Here is a 13,632-nt window from a genome sequence, read left to right on the forward strand (position 1 = left end):
CCGGCCTGGATAGTAATTTGCAAGGCTGTAGGAGGCTGTGCCCAGAGAAAAGGGGTGATCTTCAGTCTTGTGACAGATGGAGTAAATGTCCCATGGCCTCTTTACCTAGGGGCAGCCCTGGTTTCTTCTTTGAAGTTGGGGGCTCATTCTCCTAAGGGGTGTGGACACTCAAATCCCCGTGTCTGGCTCGTGTGGGGATCAGTTTCCTTTCCTCTGCTCCTGGCTTGTGCAGTCTCGCCTGCTCCTCTGTACCCCAGGCTGCAGTCTCCTAAGGGGTGCCTGGGAGGGATGTGGAAGAGGGGGTGGGAGTGGGGCAGCACTGCACTCCCGCGAAAGCCGCTTGAAGAGCCTGCCTCTGACCACCACAGGATTAATTTTATTGCGGGAGGGCCCGGTCGAGCAGGGCCATTTGGGATGCCAAGAAGACAGAGGGAGCACTGCTACCAGGGCAAGGGGTGCCCTGAAAGATGGCAGAGGCAGGCTGCCCAGAGTGGAGAAGACGGGAACATGTGCTAGGCTGGGAGAGTGAATTTGAAGATGAAGAGCCTGGGCTGGGTGAGTCGCAGGGGGCAGGGAAGGTGAGAGGGATTTAGAGAAACAGGAGCTGAGGCCCAGACCTGACACCCCCTGAGGACAGAAAGGGGCACCCTGCTCTGAGTGCCTGCCTGGTCCCAGCTCACTGGGCTGGGATGTGGAGGGAGCAGGGTGCTGTGCTCTGAGAGATCCAGGCCCCTCAAGGGAAGGTGCTGGGGTGGTGCCTCCGATTTTCTAGGCTGCAGTTGTGCCCCTTGGAGGTTCATTTTGAACTCCCATGGATGGGTGCTGCCCAGAAGCAAATGACAGGAATTGGAGTCCCCAGATTCAGGGTGACAGATCCACGATATATATTACAAAGCTCCACAGAGCTGCTGTCACTATCTGTCCCCAGCTGTCTGCTTCTCTTTCCAGGCCCCATGTCGAGGGTTACAATCTTGGCATCCCTAGCTCTTTATTGTAAGAATGAGCCCTGGCCGGGTGTGGTGGCTCACGCCTGTAATCCAAGCACTTTGGAGGCCAAGGCGGGCAGATCACCTGAGGTTGGGAGTTCAAGATCAGCCTTACCAACATTTTATTATTTTAAAAAATAAAAATAAATAAAATTAAATTTAAAAAAAAAAGAAAAAAGAATGAGCCCTGCCCTGGAAGAGAGGCCAAATGTCTAATCAGCAGGCCTGGAGCACCACCAGTGGCAGGAGAGCCAAGCAGCCGCTCCCTCAGGCTGGCTGCAGATGGGGCCCTTGCGGTTTCCCCACTCACTGACTACAGGGAGGAGGGCCTTGGGTGAGGGAGGGCGTGGAAGGACTTTGTCTGGGAAGAATCTTTGAGTCTGCAGCTCAATAGGCTCCTCTCCAGGTCCTTGGGTGAACCCTGGCAGGGACAAAGAGTCGCTGGAAACTTTTGGCACATTTGCCCAGTCAGGAAAGTGACAGCAGCTGGCTAAAGTGTATCCAGACCCTCTGCAGCCAGGAGGCCTGGGCAGGGTTCAGAACCCACCATGTACCCAGTCACCTGGAGGGCTCCCTCAAGCAGACTGCCAGCCCCAGAATGTCTGAGTCCCTAGGTCTGGGATGGGACCCTGGCAAACCTGCATCCCTAATCAGCTCCCAGATGCTGGGGCTTCTGTCCTTCAGCCACAATGGAGACCTACAGATAAGCAGGGAGGTGCAGCGAGGAGTGAATGAGTCTGGCAGGCCAGCCCTGTGGCCTTCGATGGCACTTGTGTGTTTGGGAGAGAGGGGCAGGTTTGGGTTGGCTGGTGGGAGTTGGTGGTGGGCAGACTCTGAAGAGGTTCACAGTGATCCCGGCCTCTTGGGAGTCCTGCCCTTGTGTAAAAGCCTCCTCTTGAGTGTAGATTGGACACAGTAACTTGATTTTAGCAAGCAGAATATGGTAAAAGTGGTGGGATGTGACTTCTGAAATCAGGTTTCAAAAGACTGTGACTTCCACCTTGCCTTGGTCAGTCTGTTGATGGAAACTGCCTGCTGTGGGAGAGGAGGCTTTAGTCTCACAGCCCTGGAGGAACTGAATGCTGCCAACGACCACGTGAGTGTGGCCGGATGCAGATCCTTCTCCATCAGGCCTGGAAATGACAGCAGCCCTGGGGACCTGGATGCTATTGCCTTGTGCAAGACCCTGAGCCAGCGTACCCAGATCCTTACCCACAGAAACAGCCAGATTTTAAGTCTTGTGGTTATCAGCCACTACTTTTGTGATAATTTGTTATGCAGCAATAGATAACTGCTACAGAGTTGTTAAATGAATGAGTTTTAAAAAACAGCAAAACAGATGGATGGACAGAGGGTTGGACAGCTGAACAAGTGGCATTAGCCCCAGACCCTCTGCCACCCTGTCTTCTACTTGTCTTCTAGTCCAGCACCTGCTACTTCCAGGCCTAGAACTTTCAGGCCAGTTCGGTTTTCCACACAGTTATCAAGTGTCTGCTGTGTGCCAGGCAGCACGCCAGGTGGGGTCTCCAGCCTGGTGCCTTCCCATAACCCAACACAGCTCAGGCTGCAGGGTCAGAGCTGTCCCAAGTGAGGAAAGACGAAGTGAGCCCTGTCACAGTGCCATGACCCCCAGGGCCTTGACACTAGCCCAGAGCTTAACCCAGGGTTGGAATTCCTGGGCCTTGCCTTTCATGTCCTAGAGGCATTGGTCCTAATTCCATGAGACTCAGCTGAGCACAGCAAGTGAATGAACTCCACCTTGAGTGGTGACAGAGTGACCTGCGTGGGGCTCAGGGCCAGGAATGTCACACAGGGGGCTGGGACTTGCAGCCTCCACACCCACCAGGGAAGGCCAGTCTAGCTGGGGTCAAGAACCGTGCCCTGCAAATGCTCAGGTCCCATCAAGACCAGTGTTCTCCCCACTCAGTTTCCCTTACAAGAGGTCTTTTCTAGAATCTTCTTCCCCCTCTTCTTTGCTGTTCTTCACTTGGCTTTCTGGGTTTGAAGTCTGGCTTTTCTGTGGCTGTGAGTTTTTGGGTTAATGCCCTAACCTTGCAGGACCTCATTTTCCCCTCCTGTGTGAAGTGAGACTAATAAGGTCCCAGCAGATGATGTGGGGGGCCCTCCTCACTTCTGTGGCATCGCTGTTCAGGGAGCAAGGGTGAGCCAAGTACGGTGGGAGCAGGGGCCCTGGCAGGAGCCTCTAGAAGTCCAGTTCGTTGCTGCCCACCTTCTTTTCACAGAGGATTTGGGACGGCACATAAAACCACGTACAGGGTAAAAACGTAATAGGAAATGGGGGTGAATGAGTTAAGTAAACAAACACGTTATCTAATATCAATCTCTGAGTCATCGATTGCTACCACATCTTATCCAAAGTTGTTCTCAGTGATTTTACAATCTGAAGACGTGAGCAAATGTGGTCTGGACAGAATAGGACCAAAGCAGCCCAGTGGGTTATGAGAGGCCCCTCCAGGGTTCCTATCTTGAGATGCCACGTGCTTGCCAGCTTCTCTCAAGGCTGGGGTGGTTCCCCTCCAGGGCCATCTCCCTGCACAGTTGTCTGGCGGCCTCTGGAGCAGGGGCTGGCAACTACAGCCCGTGGGCCAAGATTGGCTCATTCTTGATTCATGTGGGACCTTGATCTAAGACTGGCTTTTCCATTTTCAAGTGGTTGGGGAAAAAAATGTCAAAAGACTGGTAACATCTCATGACACATGAAATTTATATGAAATTCACATGTCAGTATTCAAAGGTTTTACTGGAGCAGCGCCATGTGCATTTGCTCACAGATCACCCATGGTGGCTTTCTTGCTGCCATAGCAGGGCTGAGTCTTGTGAAGCTCAAAATCAAAATGTACATCTGCCCCTTTAGGAAATGCTCACCTACCCCTGCTCTAGAGCTCGCCCTCAGGCCTGACCATCCTCTCCCTCCGTTCTGCCACCTCCCATCCCAGTGTCCAGGATCCAAGCTCTCTCTGGGACGCCCAAGGCCAGGCTCTGGCCCTTAAAAGCCAACACCTCAGGAGGCCTGGGGACGTGATCAGTTTCAGTTACCCAGGGCGGGAGGGGTTGGAGCACAAAAGAGGGGGCACCAGGTAATCCCAGAGCCTCACACCAACCATGCTTCAACTCCTATCGTCACCGGTTTCTCCCAGAACAACTGAAAACTACAAAGGCCTGGTGCTCTGTCTGGAGAGGAGTGAAATGGCCAAAAGAGGGCATGAAAGGGAGGAGGGGGAAACCAGAGGCAGGCGCCCAGCTGGCCACGATGAACAATGAGCTGAGTCCCGCAGAGCCTCGCCCTGACTCCCACCAAGAGGAAGTTGAATGGAACCATCTTCGGGTTCTCTATTCCTGTGGCTGAAAACTGCTGCATGTTAAGTGGGTCGTTTAAACACTACCCCAAGGAGTTAGATTTCCTGATCCACTGGTGCCCCTTTGTCCTCACTTGCCCTCTTTCCCAAGTCTCCTTCTGACACCAGGCTCTGGTTCTCTCTGTTCTGACAACTGCTTTGGATCTTAAGCCACACCCGCTCAGGCCAGACCACAGCCCTGCGATGCGTGGAGGTGGCCTTGGCCACGACCTCTGCATCAGCCTCCTCATCCCAGGCACTTAGAGCCTTCAGCTGGGGTTGGCTTAGACACTGTGTAGTCCAGCCCCCAGCGAGGCACAGCTAATGAAAGTCACTTGCCCGCATCACATTTCTAACTAGTGGCAACGCTCACATAGAACCAAACACAATGCCCCTTCCCCCAAGGCTCAGGTGGGAGGCCGTTCCGATGCTTCTGCCATGCTTGAAGGAAATACATCTAGTGAATAGATCTAGATTTGCTTGAGGTTCGAATGGGCTTCTTTCTCAGTTTGATTCCTGGCTAAAGAAATAATCCATTTTGAGGCCCCTTTTGGAGCCCAGCAAGTATAAAACCATTATTCTACTTTCTCTTTTTCCTTTCTGAGTGCATGCTGCATTCAGGGAGATACCCACACCCGGCAGGGGCGGTGGGAGCGGGGGAAGATTAGAATGTGCAAACCAGGCATTCAGGTGCAAACGCTTCGTGTCCACCCTCCATTTCTCCCTGGCACACCGAAGGCCAGGTGTGGTGGGCAAGAATATACTTTTCCATAAGGTCCAGACAGGACAAGAACATGAGTGGGGAAGCTATGCCTTCTGGGCCCCACGATGGTAGAAAGCGGGGTGCAGGGAGTGACCTGATGAGTGGGTGTGCTTGGACCCCTGGGAGGAGGCCCAGCGTGAGGCTGGGCCAGTGTGGCCAGGCAGGGCCCCAAGATGGCTCCTACCAGCCACGTGAGGAGGCCAGGCTAGTGTCAGATAAAACAAAGAAGTAATATTTTCTCTGACCTCTCAGTTGAAAAATGCTCCAAATTCTGCCATCTTGCTATGTTGACTTTGGCTTCAAGAATACCTTTTCTTCAGCCCTTTCACTGCAGTGGCCCTGAGCAGGGCTCCCTCCTGGGGCCGTGGCTGGAGTGGCTGCCGGCTGTCTCCCGTCCTCCTGCCGCCCTCTCCCCCCATTCTACATCCCCAGTGACTCACCTCTTGGGACCTCTCGGAGATCAGAATGAACCCGTTGTTGTCGACCACGAAGCAGTCCAGATCCTGGGAGGAAACCCAGAAGGGAGGTTATGGCCAGGGCCCTCACCCAGCCAGGCTCCTCTGCCCGTCCCTAAAGTTCTGGAAGGCAGCGTGGGAACCTTCGCTGCAGGGAAGGAGGGCATTTGGGAGAGGGAAGCTGGCTCTCCAGGAGGACTGGATGGAGGGCCATGGCTCCCCTCCTCCACCTTCCTCACATGGGCAGAACTTACACTGTCCTCGCAGCTCTGTGTGCACGGCATGTCCCCAGTGCTGCACTGGAAGGAAGAAGAGAGACTGAATGTGACACCTGCATCCATGTAGTGGAGATGGTGCATGTGAGTGGGAACACTGTGTGTGGTACATTTGCAGTATGTGTGTACTGGGTGTGCATCTGCATGCAGAAGGCACGTGTGTGGGGTGTGGGATGTGTGTGTCATGTGGACAGCACGTGTATGAGGTGTGTGCATGTGTGTTTCCATGTGTGGGTGTGTATCTGTATGTGGAGGGCACACGAGTGTGGTGTGTGTAAATAGCATGGTGTGTGTGACATGTGTGTGGTATGTGGCCTGTGGGTGCTGAATGCTGCAGGCCCTAGCTGGTGGAGTGGCCCAAGTAGCCGTAGGCCTCATGGCTGCTGTGGGGAGGTGGCTTGTGGGCTCTGCGGGGCTTCTGCGCTGGCCATCTGGTGAGGCTGTAGGTCCCCCCAGGTCCCTGCCCTCTGTCCCTCCTGCTTCCCTCTTGGGCTCCCTGCACTTGCCAAAAGCCAGGCCACAGCAGCAAGTGAAGGGAGCTGAGTGGCCCGGCATTGTGGGAGATTGGGGCTGGAGGAGCTTGTGGGAGATGGTGGGGGCAGCTCAGAAGCCAGAGGTACCTGGGGGCTCTGGGGAAGCAGAGGGGAAGGAGCCAGTAGAATGGGACGGGGCAGGCAGAGCTAGGAGTTCTCAGCCAGAAGCCGCTGTTTTTTCTGGCATCTCTTGCCAGCCATCAGGGCCTGGACCCTGGACCCTGGTCCCTGGACCCTGGATGGTGGAGCGGGCAGCTGTCCCTCTGCAGTGGGAGGCATGCCAGTGGTTTTGGGTGTTGAGAGGGGGTGATGCTGGGTCTTGCCCCTTGCCACTGGGCCCGAAGGGGCTGTGGACCAGGGCTGAGGCTCGGCCTGCAGGCTGGGGAGCTGAGGGGCTGAGAACAGGAGGGGCCAGGAGGGCATCCCGAGGGCCTCAAGGCAGGCGGAGCATCCTGTGGGGTGCGAGGGGTTCTTGTACCTGAAAAGCGTGGGGAGTCTCCAGGCCTGACCTGGCCCAACATCACACCTACCTGCTGCGTTGCCGCCCAGAATTTGCGCTGGAGGAATTCTAGCTTCATCTGGACGCCCACCGCTACAGGGCAGGAAGAGGGAGGGCAAGGACAGGGAAGAGATGGGGAGAGAAAAATATATTCAAGTTAAAGAGAGGAGGTGCTTCAGCAGGAACTGAGGAGAGAGACAGCAGCGGATGGGAGGACTGAGTCAGAGGGCAGAGTGCAAATTGAGGTTTCTGGGGAGTGGGAGGAGGGAGGAAGAAGAGAGATGGCAGCCTCTCTTGTTCCCACTCGAAGAACAGTGCCAGAAAGTGCTCAGCAGCGACAAGACTCCCATTCCAGAGAACAATGAGGGCAGATTCATCCCCAGTCTCTGGGAACTGAAGGACCCCATAGTCTCCCCTTTCCCAGAGATGAGAATATAGAGGCCAGAGAGACCCACCCATTTGACCAAATCACGTGACCAGGAGTGGTGCCCTGAGACTGGAATTCAGGCCATTGCACTACAACCTGGTGTAACCACCTCCTTTACTCCCACTGCCTGCTCAGGATCTTCCCCACTTCAGAAGGAGGCTCTTTTCCTGCTCAAAGTCAGGATCAGATTTGCCCAGGGCTGCAGGTGGGTTCCAGGACACCGCAGGCACCACCAACTGGCAAATAGTTCTCTTTTGATGCCTCTGCTTCCAAGGGCCACACTGCCTTTCTGCTTCCCGAATAGGCTTGGAGAACCCAAGCGGGTGCTCACATACCAAGAGGAATCTGGGACAAAGGCTCCAGGAAAACTTGGGGCCAATGAATAGAAAGAAAAGGCGGGTTATACTGAAAAGAAGAAGAATTTCAAAACTAGGCCAGCTTCCTAGTGTCTGCTATAATAATATCAAAACTGCGCTGGGTGCTTAGAACACGTCCGGCACCTCACATGCATGAGTGTATTGAATCCCACAGCAGGCCAGTCCTATTATTATTCTGACTTTCTGAGCTGAAGAGATGGAGGCTTTTCAGAGCCACACGCTTGCCCAAGTCACCAGCTTGTTAATAACAGAAGCAGGACTGCAACCTGGGCCTGTCTATCTCCATACCTGCCTCCTCTCAGAACCTGCCTCCTCTCCGCATCTGCCTCCTCTCTGGACCTGCCTTCTCTCTGGACCTGGACTGAGTCCTGGTGGTTGGGAAGGAGCGGTGGGCACGGGCAAGCCACTGTATACTCAGGCTTTGGTTTCCTCATCTGTGAAATGTCAATGGGTGTGGGTTCTTAACCATTGTCTCCACCACAACTATTCTCATTTCTCGAGTACTCAGTTGGCAGGAGTTCCAGTATGGCACAGAGTTACAGAACTGTGTTTTTGTTTTTTCCATCTGGAATGATCTTAGAGAAATTTGATGGGGGGGTGGGGGGAAAGAACAGGGAAGGGTCAAGGGCCAGAGGTCCAGCCCTGCATTTTCCAGGGTTGTGATCTTCGAATTTTGTCTCCTCAGCTGCAAGATGAGTCATGGTTTGACTTCCGTAGGAGGGCAGAAGGAGCCTAAGATTGTTAAGGCTCCAGTGAGATAATGTGAGAGGTTGTTACTCTAGACAAGAGCCTTGGTTTTTAAACTCCAGCATGCACCAGAATCGCCTGGAAGGCTTGTTAAAACCCACCCCCAGAGTTTCTCCTTCAGGGAGTCCAGGGTGAGGCCTGAGAATTTCTGAAGTGTTCAGGGGTTGCCGATGCTGCTAGTCCAGGCACCATATTCAGGAAACCCCTGTCTTAAAGCCTCACCGATTGCATCGTCTAAGATGATGAAGATGACCCACATCTGTGCTGTCCTAAACAGTAGCCAATAGCCACATGTGGCTACCAAGAACTTGGAGTGTGACTAGCGAGCCTGAGGACTTGAATTTTTTAAAAATTTAATTTTATTTAACTTAAAATTAAATAGCCATGTATGATTGCTGGCTACCATATTGGACAGCGTTGTTCCAAAGCTAATCTGAGTTTGCAGATGAAGAAACTAAGGCCCTGAGAGGCCCCTCCCAGCCTGGGAGTCTCATGGCAACCCTGGGGTGGTACTCTGGCTGGCTGGCCTTTTTGAACAGGTCCTACAAGATAGGAACATTTGAGTTTTTTGGGGGCGTCTCTGTTGCTTTGAGGTCCAGGTGACTGAAAGGAGTGGGCTGGAAGGGGACAGGTGACCCATCTGTTGGCTCATGACAAAGATGAGAGCTGCCAACACAGCGCACAGCTGCAGGTGAGGCGTGCTCAGGGGCCAGCAGGGCCAAGCTCCTCCTCCTGCTCATCTCCTCTGCACTCCTCCTCCTGCTCATCTGCCCCTCTTAGGCTACAGGGACCCCTCAGTCTCCTCTCCTTCTTTTTCCTTATAAGACCACCCTACATATTCATTTTAGATAGACTTCTTTCACCTGTAGGAAAATTCTGACTCAAAGAGGATCATCAGGGGTGAAACATGCTAGGGTTCAGAATGACCAAACCTTCGGATTTAAGAAGGCTTCCTTCATCCTGTCCTTGGCCTCCAGGGTCAAAGAGGTCTCTCATTATTCCTAGAATGAGACTCCGCCTTTCCATTCAATGGCTCAGTGTCAAGTTGTATAGCATCATGAGATTTTTGAGCTGGAATAAATTCCATGATTCTAACATGGGGCATCTGGAGAAGGTGTGGGTGTAGGTTTTGAGGCTCCTTGGGCAGAAATGGGGGGAGCAGGACACAGAGCAGATTCTTCCTCACTAGGTTCCATCCCAGGCTCCTCCAAGGCAGGCTGTGTGTCTTTTGCCCCTGGGTGTCCTTTGCAAAACTTAAGTCATTCCCACTACCTATTGGCATGTCTTCTCCACTTGGGTCACTGGAAGGCACTTTGAACTTGACATGTTCTCCCCCAAACCTGACCCTCCTGGAGACTTCTCCATTTCAGGACACATATTCTAGTGGATTGCTATCATTTTTCCTCCTCCCATCCAAGGTCTGCACACCTTAGTTCCAAAACTTCATAAATGTGTTCATTTCCTTCCATCTCCACGGTTTCCACTGTTGGCCAAGCCAACACCGCTGTCACTTGGATTAATGCAAGCACCCTGAGCTGTCCCCTTGCCTTCCAGCCTGCCTCTCTATGATCCATTCTCCACAGAGCCACAAGGGTGATCTTTCTGAAGATCAAATCACACCACTCCCTGACTTAAAACCCTCCAATGTCTTTCCATTGATCTGTTTTGTTTGTTTTGTTTTTTGAGATGCAGTCTTGATCTGTCACCCAGGCTGGAGTTCAGTGTCACGGACTCAGCTCATTGCAACCTCTGCCTCTTGGGTTCAAGTGATTCTCCTGACTCAGCCTCTCAAGTATCTGGGATTATAGGTACATGCCACCATGCACGACTAATTTTTGTATTTTTAGTAGAGAGGGGGTTTTACCATGTTGGCCAGATTGGTCTCGAACTCCTGACCTCAAGTGATCCACCCGCCTCAGCTTCCTAAAGTGCTGGGATTGCAGGCGTGAGCCACTGTGCCCAGCCTCCATTGATCTTAAAACAAAATCTAAACTTGTAAGATGGCCACATGAACTGGCTCTGCTGATTTCTCTGATTTCAACCAGAAACACGTCACCTCTCAAACATGTAAAGCTCATTCCCCAGAGGATTTGTGCCAGCTGTTCTCTCCTCCTAGAATGCTCTTTCCCTAGAACTTTACATGGCTGCCTCCTTCCCATCATCAGGTCTCAGCCCAGCATCATCTAGAGTGGCTGTCCCTGGCCTCCCGAGATAAAGCAGGTTCCCCTCCCTCACCTTTCACTCTCTGTCTCATTGCTTTTTAAATTTTCTAAGTGACATGATTTGTTCATTGATTTGCTGTCTCATTTATTGTCTGTCTGGGGCTAATAGCAGGCAGGGAATTGAGTTCTGACCCCAGCACCTAGAACTGTACCTATCACAGTGTGACTCTGCAAATTCTTCTTAAGTGAGCAAATTTGATTTGAGCCAGCCACTTGACAGTGAGGCAGAATTCTACCCTATCTCACTGTCCCTTCCCTCCAAGCTTCAGGGGCCTTGCTGATCTCCTTCCTCTACATTTTGCTGTGCCCTCTCACTGTCCCCGAACTTGAGATCCTGAGCTTGGGGTTTAGCTGTGCTCTCTGTCCCTTGAAGACCTAGGAGGCCATCCACTAAGAAATGGAGACTTAAGTGAGACACAAAGAAAAACTTCCTCATGGCAGGAACTGTAAGATCCTGAAGACAAGATGCGGTACTGGGAGGAAAGGCAGTGAGGCGTGCAGATCGATTTACCAGCGAGCCGATGGTGTTCTGCCAGGCCCAGCCGCCTGCACCCCTTGGCCTTCGTCATATTGAATCCTTCTGCCAACTCCTGTCCCACAACCCAAGTCATGCTTTTCTACTCTAGACACCCAGGGAACCGAGTCTTCTCCCCAGGCCCTGCTCTGCTCTTGCGGGTGAGTGGCTACTTGTGGGGAGGGCTGCCCTGCCTCCCATCATCTCCTGCTAGCCCACTGTGTGCAGGAGACAGCACCTTATGATATCATGTTTGCAGACAAGCTCACACCTTCCAGTGAAGAGAAATTCAGGCAAAGGGCCCGAGGGAATGCAAGGACAAATCTCAGACCCTTCCTCCTGCCCCAGCTGGCCTGGGCCCCTTCCTTCCCTCCTGTCCTCCCTCTCCAGGCTTTCTCCTGCCTTCCCTCTCTGCGCTGCCTCTCCACATTGATCTTGTGCCTTCCTCCAAAGCAGCTTTCCTGTAAGATCTCAGCTCAGCTCCACTGGCAGACAACGTTATAAAGAGCCTCAATAAGGCCAGGCCGGCAGGCGGCTTATCAAGATGTACGTCTTTACTGTGCACGCAGACTGCCACCTCGGTGCTGCTGTGTCATCACAGATGGCAAAACCAAACAGCTGCACATGCACACACACTTACATGCACACACATGGACACACACATTCATGCACACATGGACACAAAAGCATGCACATACACTTGCACACACATGCATATGCACATGCACACACACAGCATGCACATGAACACATGAGTTTGCACACTGTTGAGTGCTGTGGTCCCAGGGGTCAGAAGCTCCAGCTCTGCCCTCCTAACCCTTGTATCTGCTTCTCTTTCCTCCTCCTCTGTCTTGAGAACCCAATCAGGAGACTGCGAGTTGCACTGGATGGGGACTGTAGGGCATGAGGGGGATCATCTTTTGTAACACAAGCTGGGGACCCAGCAGGTGCACAGTGAATACTTAGGTCACAGAAAGCCAGTGCCAGAAGGGAGACCAGAGATCTCAACCTGTCTCATTCTACAGAGCAGGAATCCAAGCCAGCAAGGCCTGGAGCTGCTGAGTGAACTTACTAGCTAGTCCCTGAGCAACAGAGTCTGGAGTTGGGTCCCCTGACGCCCAGGCTCGAGCTCTTTCATGTCTTCCATTCCTTGCTCAATTGACATGAAGGCGCTGGGGCCTGAAGGACACGGAGCAGGTGAGGCTGGTCCCTCTGCTCCAACCGCTCAGTGGAGGAAAGGATATGAAGCACGCCACAGCCCCTGCGCACGGGATGGTGGCCCAGAGACAATGCGAGGTTGGAGGAGGAGCAGGGCCAGTCCTGGGGCATTCCAGGGAAATGTCAAATTGCAGGTGACATGCTGGTTGAGTTTTTAAGGAAGGGGGAGGCCACCTATGGTCAGGAGAGCATTTCAGGCCCAAGGAAGGACACGCTTTCATGGAGATGGAGAAGCAGGAAGCATGTTTTTGGGGAGGAGGGAACCTCTTCTGCTTGATGGTAGGATGTGTGAGAGGCACCAACAGGGAGAGGTGAGAGGCAGGGAATTCCCCAGAGGTAAAAGACACTGCCTTCTCCTCCTGGGACAGCAGCTCAAGCCCTGTGCTGCCCTGGACCCAGCAGAGCAGGCAGAAGGGAGCATGCAGGAGCATCCTTCTAGGGGCAGCCTGACTCCAGTCCTGATTGTGAATCCCCCCAAGAAAGCAGGCAAAATGGAAGAGGGACCTGGGCCACAGTGATATAATTCCAGCATGCTACTTCACCTGTCCACAGAGTGGACACAAAGGAAGGGGGGTGTAGGGTTGGTGCACCAAGCTGGTGGGGCCCTGGATCCCCTCTGGCTTGGTCCCTGACTTACTTGGCCTTCAGATTACCTACTTCCCATCTCTTGGGATATCAATTTCTCTGACTTGCTTTTTCCTGATTGGTTAGGAAAGAGGCCTCCGAGTTCTTGAATGACAGTCTCTTCCCTTTGCATGTGCCTGACCCATCATAGATAAGAGCAAGGAGCCCTGAAAAGCCAAGCTCATCCCCAGCACTGAGAACACTCTGCAAGTTGCTGCTGCAGGCTGCCCAGTGCCCAAGCTCCCAGCCTGCCAGCTCTGGCATTCTGCTCCCCTAAATAGTCTTGGCCTGGGGTGGTCAGACCCTGAGGCTCAGTGACCTCTGCATGACCATGTGATCCCTGGCTTTGTGGGGCTCAGGGCCCTTTCGTGTAAGGCCATTTGGCACATGGACATTCCTGTGCACCCTTCTTTTTTTAATTGCATGTTAGGTTTTGGGGTACATGTGAAGAACATGCAAGATTGTTGCAAAGGTACACACATGGCAGTGTGATTTGCTGCCTTCCTCCCCTTCACCTATATCTGGCATTTCTCCCCATGCTATCTCTCCCCAACTCCCCACCCCCCACTGTCCCTCCCCTATTCCCCCCAATAGACCCCAGTGTGTGATGCTCCCCTCCCTGTGTCCATGTGTTCT

At 53.1% G+C, this 13,632-nt stretch overlaps 1 protein-coding gene across 3 annotated transcripts in view; it reads right to left on the reverse strand.

Moving 5' to 3' along the window:
- Positions 1-13,632, reverse strand: part of CACNA2D4 (calcium voltage-gated channel auxiliary subunit alpha2delta 4) — a 128,118-nt gene that overhangs the window by 13,394 nt on the left and 101,092 nt on the right. For all 3 annotated transcript variants that reach the window (XM_054239178.2, XM_078338418.1, XM_054239177.2), the window contains 3 exons: positions 6,899-6,960; positions 5,815-5,859; positions 5,546-5,608 (listed from right to left, as the gene is read on the reverse strand). In XM_054239178.2, the coding sequence (XP_054095153.2) occupies positions 5,546-5,608; positions 5,815-5,859; positions 6,899-6,960 (170 nt within the window). The remainder of the gene's footprint in view (positions 1-5,545; positions 5,609-5,814; positions 5,860-6,898; positions 6,961-13,632) is intronic.

Source organism: Callithrix jacchus, chromosome 9 (assembly GCF_049354715.1).
Source record: "Callithrix jacchus isolate 240 chromosome 9, calJac240_pri, whole genome shotgun sequence".
NCBI lineage: Eukaryota > Metazoa > Chordata > Mammalia > Primates > Cebidae > Callithrix > Callithrix jacchus.